The 21989-nt window shown below is 43.5% G+C and overlaps 1 protein-coding gene across 2 annotated transcripts in view; it reads right to left on the reverse strand.

Moving 5' to 3' along the window:
- The window catches only part of PHYHIPL (phytanoyl-CoA 2-hydroxylase interacting protein like), a 58256-nt gene that overhangs the window by 31002 nt on the left and 5265 nt on the right, over nucleotides 1–21989 (reverse strand). The window contains exon 1 of one of the 2 annotated variants that reach the window (XM_049810803.1): nucleotides 4403–4559. The exons of the other annotated variant lie outside the window; for it this stretch is intronic. Within the exon in view, the coding sequence (XP_049666760.1) occupies nucleotides 4403–4508 (106 nt within the window). The 5' untranslated portion in view covers nucleotides 4509–4559. Of the gene's footprint in view, nucleotides 1–4402; nucleotides 4560–21989 lie in introns of those variants that run through there. 2 annotated transcript variants of the gene reach the window in all.

The raw sequence follows: 21989 nt of genomic DNA on the forward strand, positions 1-21989 counted from the left end.
ATGGAAAACTGAGGCACAGAGAAGTTAAAAGACAGTTACTGACTTTCGGTGCCTATTAAAGGTGGTTAACATCTCTTTACTCAAAGCATTTAGCACTGTGCTTTGTATTTTCAAAGTCCTACTCTCACTGAAGTCAGCTGCAGCTGTTGACTCTCAGTACCCCTGAAGCCCTGATACCATGGCACCATTCTTTGCTGGCAAATGAACAAGGAGAATTTGGTATCCTGGGGTTTGTGTGGCTTTGGAAAATGTCATCTGCTGATACACACTGACCTTTCTCTGGCTGTCACACCAAAACATGGCCACTTCTGCCCTGCTTATGAACTTGTTCCTGTCCCACCCCTTCTTGTACTCCCCAGTCACACTTCAAAAGTCCTGTTCTTCATTCCTAAGGCTTTCCGTTCAGTCGCAGTCTCTGCTCAGCAAGTCCTGGTTCCATTCCTTTACTCATAACCTCTGTGGTTCAAATTGCCCAGTTCCCCCTCAAAATTCGTGTACTTTCTGTCTCTTCTTTGCAGACAGGTCTCCAGGTTTACTCTTCACAGGTGTCCAATTCTCATTCCACCCTCATTCACCCAATTCATCTAATCTGGGTGAACGGCCCCTTATCTTTTTTCCCAGTTTTACTTCTCTGGGCACCCTGCCTGAACTTGGATTACCTCCCTTGCTCCTTCATCTTCTTTTCCAGTTCTCATTCAGAGTCATTTTGCCCACTTCTGCCTTCCCGTTTAATCCTCAAAAACATCCTCAGCTTCTAAGTCTTTCCTGTTCTTCCACTCCTGGCCAGCCACTACCTCAGTCTCTATTAGCAGCTTCTGGGCCAGTTTTCTTGCCCCTCTCCCCAGTCCATGTCTTCCAAGTTCCAAGGTTTGTTGCTCTGCTTTTCTCCTTCCTGCATTTTGATAGGTGTCTTCCACTTTCCAGCTGTCTATGCCAACTGTAAGAGCACAGAAAGCAGATGCCAGTGTCACTGCTGTCACTCCGGCAGGACCCCAGCAGCCAAAGTATAGTATCTGTAGGGGGAACACTGCGCAACCACAATGTGGAGCTTCAAAAAATTCAGCTGCTAAAAATCTGAGACTGTTCTACCAAGTCTGTGAAAAGCAGTTTTTTCAAAGGCTTATGATTTTCTGAAGTTAGATGAATTTTCATAGAATTGGCCTGCTCACAACACAAAGGGCATCCATCTACTAAAGGTTTAATCCCTAGCTAGGGCTAATACAAATTTTATAAAAGGTCACCAGAATTTTTAGCACAGATTAAACATTCTTTCCTCGCCTAAGTTCACAGAATATGGCTGCAATGTTCAAATACAGCAAAGGAAAATAACATGATACACTTTTTCCCATACACAAAGTGAGTTCAGTAGAGTTCTAAGGAACTACATGTTAGACTGTGCAATAGGCCAATACTAAGCTGTGCTAGTAGAACCACCTAAAATAATAAGAAAAAAATAATGAAATAATGCAAGAAGCATTTGTAAATAAGAGATAATGCTGAAAATAAGAGCTGATGATTGGATTTATAATGTTGCATTCACTTTAAACCAAATCTTACCAGGTGTTTTTATTTAAAAAAAATAAAATTAAAAAATCTCCAAAATGCATACATTTGTTTTCTTTTATTTCACATTTTTAAATTTTCTAAATGGTCTCGAATCATTAAGAGAGACAATAATGCTTGCAAAAAACCACTGAAAAAAACCCAGAAAAAAAAATCTAAAAAGATATGAATTGTTGTGATATTATTAATTGCTCACTCCAGTTCCTTGATTTCTGGTTCCTGCATATACCTCCATAGGAGGTATAAGCCAGTTTTCTGAATACAAAATGTTTCATTCCCTCCTTATTAATTCCCTCATCTTAGAAAGCAAGAAAAATATTTTGTTATCTGCATAAAAATTCCATTATTGCTTATGTTTATACTGCAGCATTGACTGCAATCCCAAACTAAGCGTGCTGCAGAATTTATCATAGTTGGATATGTAATGTTATCATTTCCTTGGTTGCCTTTACAGTTACTACATCTTGGAGATCAAGGACATTTTCAGAATATGAAAATCCAGCATATTTTTAATCCACTACAGGTAATATATTGATATCTTTCACATAACTTTGATTAACCTCAGTGATGCTAACATATCACCTTAAGAATTAGACCTTTTACAACAAAGGTACCCTAAAACAAATCGTAAGTATTCATAATATAAATGCACTAACTAAACCCGCGTACACAATTAGGGGTCTAAATGCGTTGCGTATACATTTGCATGCTTACTTAGAAAGATTAATGCCTTAACCTTTGCTTGCTTGCTTTTATGTTCCTATTAAAACAAGCTTTTTGATACATAAGTGCCACCTGTAGGAAATACTGAAGCATGCTCAGGTGCAGTCTTGTGCCACATTAGGCACTGAGTTGCATCTCTTACATGCCCAATATAGGTGCCTCCTTCAGAAATTCAGCCATGTATTGTAGGAGGCAATGACCCTGTATGATGTTGGCTTACTTGATGAAGATTAGTTTGTAAAGCCAGATCTACAGGAAAGTTGTTGTTTTCCAGTGAAGCCTATTCAAAAGGGAATTAAAATTAAATATACTACAGTTTTTCATTTGCGCGTCTGTATGACACTATTCCGTAGAAATGGAGCAGTCCTTAACTATAGTATGTTGAACCAAACAGAGTCTGCAATGATTAACATGGAGTACTTCACTACAGTTACTTGGGGTAGACAAATCAGAAGGATTGCATAATTTATCTGTTTTCATTTCCCTCTAGTATTAATAAAAAGAAATACATGTAGAAAAGTGTTTTAAGAAAAGAACGGTCTAGCCTCCACTACTATAAACATAGGTCAGTTTCTCTAGGCAGTGAGTTAGGCAGGCATGAGTGGACGGAAGTGCAAATTGTATCTTAATTCAAACATCAAAGAAATGAAAGAATTTCCAATGCAGCTATAAAAATAATTACTGAAAAGACTTTTCAATGCCTTGTCAAATTCTTGACTATTTCAAGAAAAATACAGAGCTTACAAAAATCCAGCATTTAAACTATTAAGCCTGCCTAGGTCAAAAAAGTGAAGAATTCCATCACAACTTATTTGTAAAAAAAAAAAACCACTGAGAAAGCTGGACTGGCTCTTTCTATGACCACCGCCTGTAACAGTTATGCTCCAAAGATACACTCACAACAAGGAAACAGCTTCATTAATTCAACCGTACCATTCACTGATACAGCATCTCCATCCCTCCGTATGTTGGCCAGGTAACATACATTCCACACCCAAAGCACATTTTGCATCAAAAACTGAGAAGTTATTTTTGACGATTCAATGTCAAATGAGAATAACCTGGTATACGAACACAAATTATATGCCACTCTGCAAGGAAATATTTTTTTCATTGTTTGACTCTCAGCTTCTCCGCTCAGTTTTGTCACTCGGAGTTGTGCATAGGCGACATTACGCTCTTCTACCATAGCCGGCTCCCAGCGTTCTTTCGAGCCCGTAAATCTGTTTCGGCCGTCCCTCACCACCGCCGTACGTTCGCCTGCTTGCTCTGACGCAGGTGATCTTTAATGTCCGCACCGCACCAAACCAAACTTCGTCCGTTCGACGGCCCAGCTGTGCCTTCCGGGGGAGGACCGCCGCGGCCTCCAGGGCGCTGCGGTCTCCCTCGACCCCCAGGCCCGGCCGGGCCCGGCCGACCCCGCCGGCGGCGCGGTGCTGTCCGCGGTGCTGAACCGCGGGGGCCGCCGGCCCCGCCGCCTGCCGCTCCGTCTCCCCCCCGAGCCCCCCAGCGCCGGCCCGCTCCCCGTCTTATCGCTCGCACAAGCGACCGGCAACAAGTTTCGCCGTCAGCCCGCGCCGGCCGGCCGGCTCGCCTGTGTATTTTAAGGAACTGCCTGTATATTGCAGGAACTGCCCTGCAACACAAAGGAGTTTGGGGATCCCGGGTAAGAAGAAAACCCGCCGGGGCCGCTACCCCGCCTCTCGATCCGGACCCTCTGCAGCGCCTGCCCTAGTTTCTTTCTCCTTGTTGCCTCTCCCAGAATAAACCCCAGCGCCCCTTCCTGCCAGGGGCAGGGCTGTGCAGCAGGCTCGCCCGGGGGGGAACGCACTGCAACGCAAGGGACGGCTTAGGGAGCGGCGGGTTCCCCTCCCTCCCTCCCTCCCTCCCTTCCCTCCAGCAAGGTGCAACCTTCCCTTCTTTCTTTTGTTCTCAACGGCAGGAGAGCGGCGGCGGCGGCGGCGGCGGGTGCGGTGGGGAACACTCGCACCTACGAATACGTGGGGGACAACAAAGGACCATACGCCGCGGGGATTAATTTGCATTAGCATCCATGAGGGCAGCAGCAGCAGCATCTTGCGTCTGCAGGGATTAGCCGCCTCGAGCCCGGACTTACCGTCCCTATCGCAGAGCTGAATCGCCTCCAGGCTCAGATTCTTGATCACCTCCTCGCAGGGGCTAGTGGGGCTGCTCATGGTGTGCGCCAGGCGCGGAGCCTCCATCGCGCCCCTCGCCGCTCCCTGCAGTCGCGCCGCCAGGGGCTGGGGCTGGAGCTGGAGCTGGGGCTGGGGCTGGCGGTGGCGCTGGCCGGCTCGGCGGGCGGGCGGGCGGTGCAGAGGCGCGCGGCAGCGCTTCCCGGCGCCGCCCGGCTCGGCTGGGCTCGGCGGAGGCGGGCGGGGAGCGGATTTGTCACTGCAGTGAGGCGGGGAGGGGGCAGCAGAGAGGCGCGCGCTCGTCGCACCTCAGGGCTCCGCGTTTAAAGGCGCCGCCGCCGCCGCCGCGTCAAAGAGCTCCCCTCCCCCACCCCTCCTTATGTAACGGCGGCGGCGAGGAGGGGCGCCGCGGCCCGCCGAGCTTCCCCCCCCCCCCCCCCGCCCGTCACCAGCCGCCGGGCCTCGCCCTCCCCCGTCCCTTCCCCACCGCCGGGCCGTCCCTTCTGCCCTTCGCAGCCCCCCGGGCACGCGCCGGCGCCTTCACGCGGCGACCGTTAGTCAACGGCCGGCGGGGGGCGCCTCAGAGGGCGCGCGGGGGCGCCTCGAGCGGGCCCGGGCGTCTCCCCCGAGGCACAGCCTCGCCCCCCGCGGGACGCGCCTCAGACCCCGCGGAGCGGAACGAAAACCCTCCGGCGTAGGGACCGCCGGGCGCCGTCCCCGCCGGGGGCCGAGCCGGCCTTCCCCCGGGCGACCTCGGGCACGGCCGCCTGCACCTGTGCCGCGCTTTATTTGCGGGTTACTCCCTAAGCCGAGGAGAGCCGCGTCGACGCACCCCCCCCCCCACACACACACCCCCCCCCCCCAGCAACCCACGGCGATTGATTTTTTTCCCCTTCCCTATGCACGCAGTACACCACAACCGCTGCCCATAAATCACGCTAAACCGCAAGGGCCGCACGCGTTCGCTTTGATCCTTCAATTAGGCAGGAATCTGAAGAAAGGAGTATTAGCTGTTGTTAAATTGATAAAACGAGAAAAGCTGGCAGAAGGTTATAGATGGCAGGACAGGGTGCAGGAATGAGTCCTTTCGGGCTGGCTGCCCTGCACGCTTCCCTCCTGCTCTTTTTTTGTGGGAAGGAGAAATAACCCGCAGCATACCGGAGCTACTTCTACCAAGCTTTTGTGAAAAGTAAGGGGTTTTTTAATTTATTTATTTATTTTCTGTAATCAGGGAGAAAGAATTCCATCTCAGTTAGCAGTTTCAGGAACAAGAGCAGGTCCAGAACAGGAGAAAGCTCAGCTAGCCACCTTCTCGCTGCAGGTCCGCAGGCTGGACGAAGGAACAGCCTCTGGGCCTCGGGAGCCCAGCGCTTTCTGCAGGTTGCAGATTGACTTTGGGATCAAGCTCATCCTGACGGGATGGGATCACCAGTCTCCAGGGAAAGTGGTTTCAGCCCATTTCCTACCACACATTACAATAAGCATTCCTGGCACCTCTTTGTTGTTTCACTAAACCAAAATTGGCACAATTTGGCTGTCAATTTTGAGACACCAGCACTGGCTGCTTTGAGAAACACCAGTTCATTGGCCACAGGCCCCCGACAAGCTTGAGGCCGTGATGTTTCTTGGTCAGTATTGCATGCCAGCATGTCCAAAGAGTCCCTTAAGCTCCCATTTCCCATTTTGGAGTCCCAAGACCATCCAGTCTCCTCCTGGATCCGACACGGTAGCAAGCTCCACGCACAGACAGAGGCTTGTCACTCAGAACTGGCTTTCCACTGGACTTTGGGATTATTCTATTCTTTATGATGGTTTCTAGGTACAGTAATCTGAGGAAATGAGCTCTGGCATTACCTTTCACAAAGCCACTGCCACATGCTGCTGCCTGGGAGAAAGGAACCGGTTTTAGGAGCCTTGACTCCTATGACACCTTCAAAAATCTGTAGTGCGGCATGGGGAGAAAGTGCAACGCTGAGCACCCTTCCTGCGCCATCTACTCATTGCCGCCTCCCTTCCTCGCTCGCCTTCTATTTTTTCCTCCTCTTTGTCTCTCTGCTGTTTTTTTCCACCGCGAAGGAAAATGCGTGCAGAGGGGTCAGGCAGAGGAGAAATGGAATGAGTGGGAAGGAAACCTAAAGGAGGAGAAAATGAAAAGGAAGCGATAACACACAGGGAGGGAGAGTGCGAGTCAATGGCGAGGTGGGAAGGGAAAGGAATATATGAATGAATGCACAGACAGAACGAGGACAAATGTAGAATCTGAGAGGGAAGAAATGAAAAGTGGGTGAGACTGCATTCATCAGGTTTTAATTTTGGCTCTGACAAGCATTCATTCCTTGCACAGAAGCAAAACCTTTCTCCTTGATATTGCAACTGTTCTTAGCACACAGTCATCTCCTACGTAAGGCTGGAAAATTTCTTTCTCTGAAGACGGTGTATTTAGTCTCTCGGCCTTATGTTCTACATTCATTCCTTTCCACAATGTGGCAGACGCTTCAGCAGCTCACACAATCTTGTTACTTCTTTGCTACAACATTATAAAAAGTCCATTTGAAGCAGACCCTCTTCAACAGTGAGAGAATTCCCATTTTATTCTCTCTGCCTCTATTTTACACACCTTTTTTCTCCTCTACTTTTTATTCTGTGCAAATGAAATCAGGTTTTTAAGAATTGATGTGTTTTGCATAGCTCTTTGAAAGCAGACAGCTTTGGGGGTGTTCCCATTCCTCCAAGGCCTCTCATTTCTCAGCTGCCTTACAGCAATAACCCCTGCCTGAGCTACATCTATTTATCTCCCCACACCATTACTCTTTTTTTTTTTTGGAAGAAAGGACTGGTTAAGTGTACAAATACTGGCAGACTTCAGTGGAAGAGTAGAGCAGAGAAGCCTTTTCCACAGCTCTGCTTTTCTAAAGCATGAAACAAGCTGGACCTGCCTGAGACAGCATTTTGCAGAGTCACACTTCAGACTTCATGCTTCCTTGAGCCAATTGCTACTCCCATCACCTGGGCTAGGGCTCAACATTTTTTAAACCTCAGATTACTCCCAGATGTGATTCAGTGCAATCACTCGGCAGTGGATTTAGTCCTAAGAATTTCAGTCTCAAAGCACACAATACTCTCTTGGTGTTTTTCTTACCTGAAAGAACTGTATTCTGCTTGTCTTAACAAGGAATAGCATTGTCTGAGGCACAAGTTACATTTGTGCTAAAGGATGACAGAGTCTCAGCGTATAATCAGAAAGTTTATTCTGTGACGGATTATCCTTGACAGTGCTTAGCAAAAAATGTCACATATCACAAATATGGGTCAACATTATGTAATGGGAAGTCTGCCAATGGCAGCACAACATTAGAGACAACAGTGTCACGTGTTTAGAACTGCAAGAGCTTGCAGAGAATTTGCCACAACAGCAACCTTTCACACTTGCAACATTTAGAGAAATAGGTTATTACCAATTTCTGTAGTTCAACAGGAGTGGGCCTGTTATTACTTCAACCTCACATGAGGAGAGAGAAGCAGCATTTTCTAGCACGATACACGTACCAGGAAACATAAGCTGCGACACACACCTCTTGCCTGGCTAGGTTCAACAATCTTGGCTCTTGTGCCATAGCCTGGCATTCACAGGCCTCCAGGTAGGTCACAAGATCTTGCTGCAGAGCTACCGCTCTACAGCAGACAGGCAGAGAGGCTGCCAGCCAGCTAGAGAGGTGTGTGGCTCCTTTCCTAAAAGCCACAACCTCATTCAAGCCATAAAAGTGAGAGGAAAAGGTGCTGTGTGCCCCTCTCCTCCCCACGAGCAAACCCACACACCATTACAAAGTTCTGTCCCGCCTGTATTGCACTCCATTTTGGGAAAACTGCTCTGCAGCAGTAGCAGAGTACAGCAGAGAGCTGTAAGGCAACCCCGTTCTTACTATTTGAAAACACTTTTGTATTTCACAGTAGCAGGTTTTTATTTGCAGGTTATAAAAGAAACCTCCTTTCTCAGACTTCAGCAAGACTCAGAGTTCCAGCTCTTCCTTCCCACTTGGGAATAAAAAAAAGACTTGTGTTATTGCTCAGTGGACTGTGCAAGCAGAAGGCAGAAAGGCTACAGACATAGTTTTCAGGAAAGAAACAGGGGAGGAAATAGACAGCCTTTTTTTTTTTTTTTTTTTTCCTATCAATATGTCACTTTTGAGGAGAAAAGCAAAATATTAAAGGACAGATAAACAGAAGGGTCAAAACCAGTATCCAGCATTTTGGGTCAGTCCTAAAAGGAGCATTGACTAAGCTTAGTAACTAACTCCTGAAATTTTATGGAAAAAAATGCTTTGCAATTCCACAGTCATTCTTTGTCTTTAGTGGACATGTCAAGTGTTTCGAGCGTACAACAGCACATACTTGCAAAGGACTGCATGCAAGATATTCTTGAAATACCACAGGACTGAAGTAAAATCCACACACTGGTGACAGAAATACAAAAAAAGATTTAAGACCCTGAGTGAAAGCTGTGACTATGTACAGTTAATGTGCAGTGTGACACAGCTTCCTTTTCTACACAGAGACAGACATTGATGTATGACGATTTAGAGCACTAGCCACGGTATCTCACTGGGAACCTCTTTGTTTTTTTCTCAGATAGCAAAGCAAGAGCCTCCTCAAATGCTCAAATAAGGTGGAGGATGGCACAGGTCCCCCTTTTTTCTCTAGGAAAATCCAAGGCAGAGCAGCAGTGCTTAGTCTTAGCTCTGGGGTGAGTCTCTGTCCCTCTTTCTCCCACTCTCTGCAAAGGTAAGAACCACAGCCAGGCACCCTGACACTAAGTCCAGCAGTGAGGCTGCAGCTCTCTTGGAAAGGGGTCTGTCTGCTGTTTTCTGCTTTGATGTTGCTCACAATGCTGGGAAGCCCTTGCTATTTCTGGCAACTCTCCCGTGAGATGTATGCAGTAGTTCATACATCTCAAAATGTCTCTCCTTTCCTGTTAGGAAGACTTCATTTCAGCAGTTGCATTTAGTTCATGCATTCAGGCTTTTCTTGCAAGGCCATAAAGCATACTTTAAAATGTCAAAGATACAATTCTGAGGTAATCTTGTGACTTCTGGTGCCAGGGGACCTGCTCATGAATCTGTAGGTTTTTGTATAGTATGATGTGAAAATGGCTTCTGTATAGGGAAAAGTTAGTCTCCTACTCAGATAAAAAGACAGTCTGTGAAAAAGGCAACCAAGGGAATACGAAATAGACATTCACTAAAGCACGAGTAGCACAAACAAGGTAGCCAAAGACGGTCTGTTTGCCAAGTCTCCCAGCACAAGAATTAGAGGGTGTCAATTGCAGTTAATAGCAACCAGCTTCAAAATGAACAGAAGGAGGTGGTACTTCGTGCAATTTGTGTTACGAGTTGTAAGGCCAAAGGACAGTGGCAGTGCTAAAAGTTTTCATTGGTTCAAGGAGAGGCTGGAAAAGTTAATGGAAAAGAAATCATTTAGAGTTACTAAACCCACAAGTGATTCAGAGTCCATAAGCTGAAAATTATCAGAGCCTGGGGAAGAGTTACTGAAGACTGTTGTGTGTGCTTGTCCTGCTCTTCACCTTCTGTAAACATCCATTCTCAGCCACTGCTAAAGGACTATAGTGGCCTAGGTAGGTCTTTGGTCTGATCCAGCACAATAAAGGAAATGCCATGGTATCTAAGCCTTCATTCCTTACCACCACTCACCACCACCACCACGCTGTTCTCATTCGTAATGAGCACTTGAGAGTATGGAGCCCTCCAACTGTATCACATCTGGGTGTGCAACTCCCAACCTACTCTGAGCAATGCAAACAATTAAAAGGAAATGTTCCTCTCAGATAAACAGAAAGATCTCAAGCAAATTGTCATTGTATTAATGCTATTTATGCTGCTGCTTTCTGAATTTCGGTTTTCTGATCAGCTTTATAAAGCCTGAATAAGCATTTAAGAAAGACAAATTCTTTCATAGAAAAAAATAATGTATTTGTAGCTTCATAAAGTTTATTTGTTGCCTAGTGGGCACAAAGTACTGTTAATGCTTAGCATTATCATTTATTAATTTGCTTTTCTTTTAAGTTTAGCATCACTTTATTAGATCCATAGCATTCCTAGGGAACCACTAGAACCTTCTTTATTTCCTCTCTCCTCTGTGCTGTTAATCATTCTTCCTACTTTAGTAATCATTTTCACATTTAATTAGTGCCTTATCCTCCAGATATTGGATCATATCTTGACCTTTAAAGGATACTACTGGCCACTTATCCTTGACAACGCTGACTGCTATCCAGATTTACTTTCTGTCTACAGTTCAGTGGCCAGCCTGTGATGCCTTTAAGTGAATTTTAGCCCAAGCTGACTTGTTTCTGTAATTTCCTTAAGATGTTATGTGGCAGAGCATCAAATGCCTTTGTAAAGTCTGGGTGCTATTCTGTGCTCTACTAATCTTCTGGCTTCATCTTAAAAAAGAAGTGGAGGGATAAATGTTCTAATTTGTCTCGCTTAGTTTACTGTAGTACACCTGTGTCATATCTGGGTCTCATTATGCTATTCACCTCCATATGAATACATTTTCCCCTTCTGCTTTAATATTTATAGTATTTATTTCAATTGGAGCCATGCCCATAAGACAATAGTTTCCATACTCTTAATTCAATTTTCAAAGACTTGTGACATGCTAACACTTTATTAGTCTCCTGATATTGCCTCAATTCTCTGTGAGTTTTTTTTTAGCAACTAGTTGTTGCATCAGTTCTATAAATACCCAAAGGGACATCTCAGATGCACTGGTTAAAGTGATGATATTTTGTTATGTATTTCTTAGTTCCTTTTTCCCAGCAGTTCACAATTACATCAATGATTTCTTAACCAAGCCATTATTCAAAGTTTAATCCCCTTCCCAATAAACTTCATGGCAAAAGTCCAATTAGTTTAGTGGGAATAAGAACAGGTCTCAAAATTTATCTCCTTATTACAAATTAATTACAATTAATATTTTCTTGGTCAAGTCATTTCGCATTATTGTGCCTTCAGGACTTATAACACAGTCTCTTCATATTATCTTTAACCTCTTGGCAACTGTTTCACAGTGTATCCTCATGCTGTCCCTGTTTTTCTCATGTGCACTAAACTTGGAATATAAAAGCCTGTTTTGGTGGCCCTCCAGTTTTCTGTTTCCAGTGCAGTTCATATTTTACTTTTACTTGCTTAAGTAGCCCACAGTGACCCATTGTCTCTTCAGTGTTTCCCATTTTCATTGGAACAAGACACATTTCTGCTGGCTTTCCATTACAGTACCTTCTCAAGTCTTTCCTACTGCCCTTCCCTGTTCCACAATGGCTTTTCTTAAACTCTCTCAACTGATCCTGTGCATTAGATTTTCCTCATAATACTGCATCCTTTCATTGGATGACATCAAAACTCTTCAAAGACAACCAAGAAGGAGGTACTGCTCACTAATATATAAAGTTAATATAAGTGACTAGTTCCTCAATGTCATCTACTGATCTAGTTTTCTGATAACTACAGAGCTTTAAGATTTTTGTATTAGCACAGAAGATGGTTGTTCTAGATTAATGTTGCTCCCTGACAGATTTTGTACCATCAAGATCTGCTACGACTGAGGTGATGTGGCAAGACAGGAAAGACACCGTTGTCTTATCCCCCACTGCTACCATGAACACAGCTAATTAACTGCTAATGAAACAGAAGGAAAATTGTGTTAAATGAATGAGAGGAGGAAGACCCAGACATTCCCTCTCCTTGGCTCACAGCCTGGATGTGTAGCGAGACTAGTCTTAAATTTCACTCACTTGACTCATAGTCACTTACTACAAGCTCTTATACTGCCTTTCAGATCTATGATTATTTAAGTATGTGATCCACAATTAGAATTGCACAAGGAAATACATTAGAAACAGCAATTAAGAGCTGTGTTTTACATGGTTTTGCTCTGGTAGGAATGTATGCCCACTTAGCACCCATATACAGGCAGATTAGATAGAGTACAGGAACAGACAATAAAGTGATCGTTGGTTTATAGCGCTCTTTTGTTAATAACATCCACAAGCATTTTAATTAAACCATGTTCTGCTCTGAATGATGTCCTATCACCGTTACTTGTGTTCTGAATATATGGCAGCCCTGCAGTATGTTATTTATTGATATTATAGCAATCCTTACAGACTTCCAGCTGCTGTACATCATCAGGGCCCCAGAGTGCTTAAAGTCAGTGGAGGAATTGTGGCATTCTGTGAGCCCTGAAAGTCATGGAACTGACTCCAAAACCTGTTAGTGACTGATTCACTGCTCCTGGTTCTTAAACCAGGCTGCACAGGAGGACAGTTGCAAAGGCCCCCTTTAGCCTAAGGAGCTTACTTGCCTTAGGATCTCTCCACAGCCAGTGGGGACTGGTAAAAAAAAGAGCATAGTGTCTCAATGGGAGCTCATTGTAGGTGCTCTGAGTTGCCCCACAGGAAATGCTTTCTCTTGATTCTGCGGGAAACCGAGGGGGGGGGGGGGGGGGGTGGTGGGGGGAAGCATCCTCAGGCTAAATCCAGCCTTTGTGAATGCCCCCTAAATTATTCTTATATGTGTTTGCAACAGCCATCTCTGATAATCTGCAATGTATTCCGGAATGAGAAATGAGAACAGCAAACAAATACGGCAAAAATCTCTCTCCTAGGCTAACGCTAGCCCCTCACCTCCTTGTCAAAAGTTCAGGGGGCTTAATCTACACATGCTCACAGGGACAGTGCTGGCTGCAAAGCAGAACAAGTAGTCATTTATCCAGGCACAGCTGTTGCCTAATGACAGAGGTCTCACAGTGGCTCCTGTGTGATGGAATGCGGGTCTGTTTTCAGACTTGTCTGATCACTGCTTATCTGTGACCTGCTGAACTCACATCAAAAGCCCATCATCTGTAAATTCTTTTTCTCTAATTTCCTCTTTTTCTTCCACTCTATCTGCTAACCTTATATCTTACATGAGCTTTTTTTAGCAAATTTACTAGAGTTATTTCTCTATTTTTTCCTTTTAATGCCAGTATTTTTCTTCTTCTTAATTCTCTCTGTTCTTATTTTTCTCCATTTTTAGTCTAACCTCATCTACTCCCATCTGTCTCAATGCCAGATTTTGATTAATCTATCTCCGCATAAATTCAATTTAGCCACTGACAGTACTTTTTTAGGTTTGACCACATGACATCCACCTGGTCATTTCTGGGGCAGGGAGGGGAAATGAAGTAGAGAATAGCAAAAAAGCAAAAAATTGCTTTCTGTGTTGAAACGGTTGGTTTTATTTAGTGAAACTAAATTTTCTGGTGTCTTGTCCTTCGCATAACTACAGTACCTGCCACTAGACAAGAAAGCTGTCTGTACAGATTTTATCAGTCTCACAACATATTCCTTGTCATGCTGTGGAAATATGAATTTGTGCATATAAGTGACAGAAAAGTTTTACAATAGCAGATCCAGCAGAGCAACAAAAGTAATGGTGTAAGGTGGAGCTATACAGAGTTGTGTATTTTAAATGCTAGTCATCTAGATTAGTCCCACTATTTTGCATGAGCAATAGCTACACTGCCTCGGCTTATTTCCTTAAATTTTTAGAACAGTCACTACCCTTTTAAACATATTTTATAGCTGTAGCTCCATCAAATTAATTTAGAGGGTCCACCAGCCTAATTATACACATGTCTACAGTGATATAGCTAATGTAATAAAAAAACTGAGCACTACCCCCCCCCTTAATTTCTGTGTACCACTAAACAGCTCCTGCCAGGAATGAATTAGCCCTGTTATTAAGAGAGTACTGAAACCTGTGCATATTTTTGTAGCAGAGGCAAATGTTCATTTATAGTAAAAACTCTAGAAACTTATTACTACATGTGTGTTTACATTCATAAAATTTATTCAAGCAAAGTTATTCAGAAAAGGCAGATATGGCACAGAGTGAGCCTAAGGAGAGACAGAAAATGAAATTCTTTAGCACTGACCAAGGACTAGTCACATTTGTCTAACTGCAATAGAAATGAGTGCCACTGGCACTAAATTATATCCAAATCCTCCACTCTCTGCAGAGAGTTTGAGACCTGTGCAAAAATGCTCCATGACCACTTTTTTATCACCTACCCTGTGGTTTTGTTCTTTCTTGAAGTTGAGTAATATATCACTATAAACTAGGGGGAGCAAATGAAGTATTAATCAAGCTAAGTCCGAAGGTTAATGAGATTAGCAGCTATCAGACCCATAGGCTATCTATAGCCTGACCACTAAGTCTTATGTCCTCAGGAGTTAATAACAGGGTTATCACAAACACCAAAAATGCACATGACTGGCCTCTACCTAAACTGCAAGCAAGCCTTCCTGCTTCCAGAACAGGACAGTGATGTCTGATAAAAACATGACAGCAAATAATTCAGGGAGGAAGCACAGGAAGGTGCTCCAAGGTGTTTTCAGGGCTTCTTCCCATGCTTATGAGATGTAAGGGGTGCTTACTGACAAATGAGACACACATTGGGAAGCCTAGCTGTGAAAGCAGAGGTTCGCCCCCCCCACTCCTCTCACCAGGTAGTCCAAAACTACCTTCTTAATTAAAACTTGCAAAAAATGATCAAAAAAAAAAAAAATGCAGTGAACATGATGGCTAACACGGGGAAAACCAAGCTGTCTGGGTCTTGATTTTATTTTGGTGCACAGTGCTTCAGCATTTGAAACCGTGCCATCTAGGACTTATGAGAACAGTTGTTATCAGCAAGCATTATTAAATAGCAGACAGTTTGAGAAAGATGCTCACTCCCAATGTGTGGCTGTTTGGTTGCAGAAGGCAAATGCCTGGGAGGTGCCAGGAGTGTCAATACAGAAATAGGAGCAAGCAGTGGGATTAGACTACAGTTGGTTTGGGGTTTTCAGCACTCATTAAAATGACTGCCTGACAGCACTCTCTAAATGGAAATATTATGCAAGCTTTATGCAAACTGCGAATTCATCTTGGAGTAAACCCTCCTTTCTGTATCTTGCTGGGAAAAACACTTTATCGACAAATATATTCAGACTGAAATAGATCATGCAGCCAGTTTTAGAGAGAACGTATGGTCTTATCCCTACTTTTTATTTTGGATTTCTCCACCCTCTCTGGGGATGGTGGTCTGAACTTCTTATACTGTCAAACTCTCGCTGACCTCAACAGAAAATTGCTCATCTCAAAACACAGCTGAGCAGAGCAGCCAGCTGCCTCTCCTTCAGCCAGTTGCTCCCAAACTGAGGTTGCAACCCCACGTGCAGCTGCAAGGCAGGCAACTGAGAGCAGGGTCAGTCCTCCAGCCTATTGTGTGGTGGTTCCACAGGCTGCAGGAGCAAAAGATTTGCTACAACAATGATAGTGGGTATCTTCTTTCACTGCTTTTAAATTGTTTTCTCCTCTTCCTCCCCCTCAACTAGCCACAGAGTCTTATTGCTGCTTGATCCATCTGAACCCTAAGGCAAAGTTTTCAGCACTGGGCACACTCCTGCCGAGAGAGTTTTGTATGAATTATAAAGTCAGGGAATTCAAATAGTACATCAATTCCCTTCCTGCAGGCTGTCTTCATGAGCGTTCATTCATCTTGAAATGATGGTATGCTAAGAAGTCACTTAAGCTCTTAAGCTTCCCTGATCTCATGTCACAACTTTGAGAACAACCAAAAGGGAGAAAGAGAATGCTCGGAAAAGCATAAAACCAAAAACTGTAGTCAGAAACATTTCTGTTGCTGCAACTACTGTTAAATAAAGAGATCACTCCCTACACAGATAAAGCATAACAGTATGTTCTACTATATAGCTCATAACAAACTTTGATTCAGTCCAACATTTTTGTCATCAAAATATTATTGCTGCGTTGTCCTCCTTGTTTTGGGAAAGTAGACAAACAGGTAGAAAGCCCCTCTACATGCACCCTCCTAGAGACTATAAAGGAGGAGAAGCCAATAAGAAAGAGATATCCAGCCCTCTTCCATTGTGGAAGGACTGTTGGCTATTTCTGACAAACAGAATAATGTTCTGGCACAGACATATCCTAAAAATTATTTCTTCCTGTCATTACATCTAGCAGTATTGGTAGCCTTTACAAAGCACTCTTGTATTTCAGAGGTAACATTGCCACATGAACGCTAGCTGTGCACTTCCAAAAAGGCCAAGCAACACATTTCTTACAGCCTTAAATCACATCTTCCAGGTCTGCTGGAGATCAGAGGGGTTTGCACAGAGCAGCAACTAAGCGCAAGTCACTTGTGATGTTCTACCTGCTAACTAAAGAGCAGACAAACACTGGCAGGCTGGGCTGGAGCTGCAGGCACACAACGCTTGCTCTGCCTCATTTCAGAAGTATAGCATTGCTCTCCTTTCTCTCATGCCCTCTGCCACATGCCAGCAAGGAAACAGGAGCATGGGAGCAGCTGACCGCTTCTGATGCCAAAGCACCGTATGCAGTGGATTGCAACAGCCTGTGCTCGCCAGCACTTCTCAAAGAAAAGGAGAAGGCAGTGTTCCTCTCAAGGCTTGTGTGAGGGTGGGGGAAGGAAGGGGAAAGGAAGCCAGGTCTCTGTACTCTTTATCCTCTCATGGGAGCTAAGCAGAGGAAGCCAGATTTGGGAAAATGTATGAATATGAGGCCATGGCACGTTGTCCCCTTCCACATAACACAGCAATTGCAGGAGTGCCACAACGCCACTTCTCAACATTGAGTTCACATAGTTTGGGAAAGTGGGCAAGACAGAGGTACAGGAGCCCCTCTGCACTCTGATGCTGTTTCTTCCCTTCCCGGGGCATAGCACAGCGGCTGGGACAGCCAAAGAAGCACACACACGGCAGAGGTGCTCTCAAAAGCTCTTTGCCCTTCTCCTCCCCAAAGTGCTTGCTCCTCATCACTGTCTTTGCTTACCAGTGATTTCTAGGGGAAAAGAGAAAAGGGAACAACAAGGGGCAAATATAACTTGCCATTTCCAGAGGCGACACAGCACTGCTGCAGGGATCAGCAGGCACACTGCTCGTCATGCTCCTCTCCACAAGGACACATCACAGACACACAGAGAAACCATAACTCTTAGGGGTGAAGAGACTTCAGCTTGACACCCACATACCGACTGAGTACCTGACATGTACACTCCAACTGAGTACCCCCTCCCCATGCAGCCCTAGCTCTGGGTCTGCAGGATTCCCGACCGGCAGGAGGCTGGTGGAGAGAATGGACTCCACACATTTCCATGGTCAGAGGCAGTTTATCAATTGTTTGAGGACCTGTCTAGGTCAAGTTTGATTCTATTTTCAGATCTGCGTAATAACTGTTGATGACATCTGCCCATGATTGGCAGCAAGCATTGATGAGTACTGTAAACAACTGGTTTCCAAATGTACAGCCACGTGTCTCCTTTCTGCTCCAGGCAGCTTATAAAGATCCATTGACAGTAGTTGCTGTTTAATATGGTAAATTATTTTGGAGATTACAGTATTCTCTTATGTAATCTCCTTACGTAAGGACTGAGAAAGAAAACATGTAAAGAGCAGAATTTGAACAGCAAACCAGCAGGTGATCTGGAGCTCAACACAGGTATTGCCATCCTGAAAGTCTTTTCTGAATATTCAAAGCTAATAAAAAGCCAACAGAAACAAAACTCGCCCTCTTTTAAATATACACAAGAAACTTAAATAATAGTTGCACCTCTCTACAGTATGCTGTGTGATAGTCCACTACCCGGTATTTAGCTAACCAGATGTTCAGTGAATGAAATGGGAGGTAACTAAGCAAGTAAGTTCTAATTCTAAGTAAAACCAAAAGAAAACTGAACAAGAAGCTCCAAAAACTGGAGTCTCGAGATTGCAAATGGTTGTTCCTGGGGTAGGTTCAGGTTGGAGAAAAACACGTTGTTCTTCCTAACCAGATACCATGTGGTGACACACGTTGTCTGACATTTTCTGCATGCTGATTTATGAAACTGTGCTGAGACTCCATTCGGTCTCCTCATGCGCTGCGTCAGCAGCTCCTGCTGTAAGCATGTTGCTTGTTGCTCCTAAGGAAGAGTGCATTCATTCATTATTGCTGATTCCTTGCAACTCATGCTCGTAGCAGAGAAAGACGGAGGGAATGACTTAAAATGTTTAAAATCTTGATGGCAGAGAGCAGAATGTAAAAGGAAAGATAGAGATGAGAAAAGAAGCAAGACCAGCAGAATGGATAGAGAATGCAGAGAGGCTCTTCTGTCCTGTTCATTCATATTTATTAGTGTCTGCTCTGTTCCTTTCTTTATCTTCCTTTGCTAGATCATGTGTCGTACTGCGAGCTTTAAGAACATTGTGCTCAGATAAAATGGCAAAAAGCCAACACATGCAAGACCTGAACATACCAGGGAGATTAACAGTGTTCATGGGTGGAGGCTGTTTGTAGTAATATGAGAATATCTCAACAAGTTTCATACCTACAGAAAAAAGGTCAAAATCAAGAGAGGGTCTGTCCTGTCTTTATTTCTGAGCATGAGGTATAGAGGGCTCACAGATTTACAAAACTCAGTAAGTGATGGACATTTTTACTGCTTTTAGCTGAGATTTGACTCTGTTCTTAAGAGAGCTGAGAAAATACTGGGAAAAAATCCACCAGCATTTGCTCAAACTTTTTTATTGATTCAGTTCAGCTTTGTTCCGTTCATTCTGTTTGTCCTGTATATACATTCTAATGAATGAATTTGCTGGTGATGAGACTTAGAGAAACTGAAATCGTTACGCAAATTATTCGGTGAAGGTTTTGGAATGATGCATTGGTGAAGACTAGATTCTTAAAGATAGAAGCAACTAAGGAAATTTCACCTCTGCCCTGTCACTACACTAGTTATAAACAAAAGGGCTCATATCTCTTTGGGGGTTTTTTCTATTCAAAAAGCTGTAATTCTAAAATTAGTTAATATTAAAATGTCTTTCATGTTGTATTTTAACAGCCTCTCAAATGGAAAACACACCCTACACATGTGTATTTGTGATATTTTTTTTTTCTGCTTACATTTTTTCCTTAAAATGCAAAATATTGGTTGATGTGCATTTCCTTGGCAGTAAGATCAAGGCCAAACTTGAGGAAGAAAAGGTTAAGGCTCCTAACATTGGCTCCATTTACAGTGAAATATCACAGGCACAAATGTGGAACAAATTTGGAACAAATCCAAAATGCAGTACTTGCACCCATCTTCTTTTAAGCCCTGCAGAATAGCTCTGAAATACAAGGTAGAGAGAATGTCCAAAGAGAGGGAAAGTAAGAAGAAAAAACCCCACAAAACTAGGGGAAGATATACTGCATGCTCTTGTTTCATGGGGGAAAAACAGTAATGACATATTGATCATCTGACTAGTTTCAGTCAAGAAAATGAGACTTTCCCATGTTTAGTACTGAATTACTAAATGCGAGTAGACCTGTTACCACAGCAGCTGATGACAATAGCCCTACTGAGCTTTCTGGCAAGTGAATCTGTTGGTGTGTCTTGCTGGTGCTAAAAATGCAACCAAGTTCATCATACTTTAGACAGACTCCTTGAGATAGTTCTGGAAAGCTAGTAACCCACAGTGTGCAGATACATACTTGACTGAAATTTCTAAAATAAGTGTTCTTCATGGGGCAGATGCTGATAGCAAAAAAAAAAAAAAAAAAAGTAAAAATCAATGTTTTTAAAGCATTTTGCTATCATCACACTGAGAAACACAGGGACATGGGGAATTTCAAGAAGCTAACTTTCTGCTCAAAGATATCTTTTCTATTAACAATTTTCTTTAAAATCTGAAATTTTTATAATATTCTCACAGTCCTCCTCCTCCCACTTGCTGTGTTGTTTTCCATCATAAGCAGTAAGTTGGCTGTCTGGATCTCTTCATTCACTGTGACATTAGGTACTTAAGCCTAAGGCGCCAACATCTTTCGAAAGGTTGCACAGGGTGGCAACGCTTTGGTTGTGAAGATAAAATGCATCTAGGTGGTGAATTCTGAATTTCAATTATTTCTTGACCTATGCTGACAATTTGCACGCTTTTTTTCTCCACTCCTTCTAGGAAGGAGTCATTCACTTATCCAAATATTTCTTTTGGACACAAATATAGCTTAGTTGCAAAAATAACTGAATGTATATGAATGGTAAGCCTTATTTATAACTGCCCTTTCCCATATGTGATTGATTGCCTCCAGTAAGGATACTTTTAAATCTAGCTGAGCTATTTGTGTTGGAGGCAGTGGCTGCAGAGCAGTATCGTTTGGCAGTTAACAGATAGCTGAGCTTCTTAGTGCTCCTCTGTATGTGCCCCAGCAGACATTATTATTTTAGAAGTCACTAATACTGCTTATTAGAATTCTGAAGTAACAGTTTTTCTCTGCTTCTGCAAACTTTTTGCTTTTCTTTCTGCACTGAAGTTATGGCTTTCCATCTCCCCCTCTCAACCCTCTTTTGCCAAGTTGCCTTTTTAATTCATTCACCTAATAACATAGCATGTGCAATATAATTTTTTTTTTTTATTTATATTAACACTTACATATTTGCCAAGTAAGGAATAGAGCATAAGGAAAAGTGTAAGGATAAAATATCTCTTACGAAGTCCCCCTAAGACAGAGATTATGTTCTTTCTTCCTAGAGTGGTAGCAAGAAGGAAGTTCACTGACTTCAATGCAGGGGTTGAAACTGAGGGATCCAGCCCCATTAGCCTCTGTGGAACAGCACGCAAGGATTTTCACAGGAAGGCATTCTAAAATGACACCTGGAACTTGACAGCACTGTATTTCAACATTGATTGGAATAATTAGTTTATACCTGTTATGACACTATCTCAAGTAATTTAAACATAATATGCCCTGAAACTATAAACAAATAATTTGGCAATGATCTGGAGGAATGCTTTATGTGGAGCAGCCCCTGAAGAAAGTAAAGGAGTGAAGTTATCAGAGAGTCTGAGCAGCAGAAGACCTGCCGCTTTGAAAGATGTATGTGTGGATGACTTTTTTTAGACTTTGCTTCTAAACTATCAAACATGTCCCTAAAATAACATTACACCAAAACACAGACTAGGTCAGAAGGGAATACTGGCAACCACCACTGCAATGTAGAGACCTTTCAGATTTCTTCTTAAGAGTAAATAGTTCCACGCAGCCATGAGTACACAACTAGAACTGCTGGACGGATTAATTATGGCCTACTCATGTTTCATCTCTCCAATAACTGTCCTACTGAGAATAATAAAATATTGGATATCGATAGATTATAACATCAGGAGTTCTGAAAGCATTCAAACAGCAACACTCCAGAAGAACCCCTCTTGACTTGGTACACAAACTCCATACAAGAACGGTACTGCTGGTATTTTGGAAAGATGTTGGCATGTCATTTAGATATATTTTGATATTCTGTACTTCTATTTCAAAATATTGAGGTGGCCATTGAATTCTGAACGTATGTACATCAAAAGTTGCAGGGTTTTTTCCTCACATTTTGACGATCACCACCACCACCACAGTATGATCTTTACATACCTCTTGGTCATCACGAGTCTATACAGTATAA

Source organism: Accipiter gentilis, chromosome 9 (genome assembly GCF_929443795.1).
Source record: "Accipiter gentilis chromosome 9, bAccGen1.1, whole genome shotgun sequence".
NCBI classification, from domain to species: Eukaryota; Metazoa; Chordata; class Aves; order Accipitriformes; family Accipitridae; genus Astur; species Astur gentilis.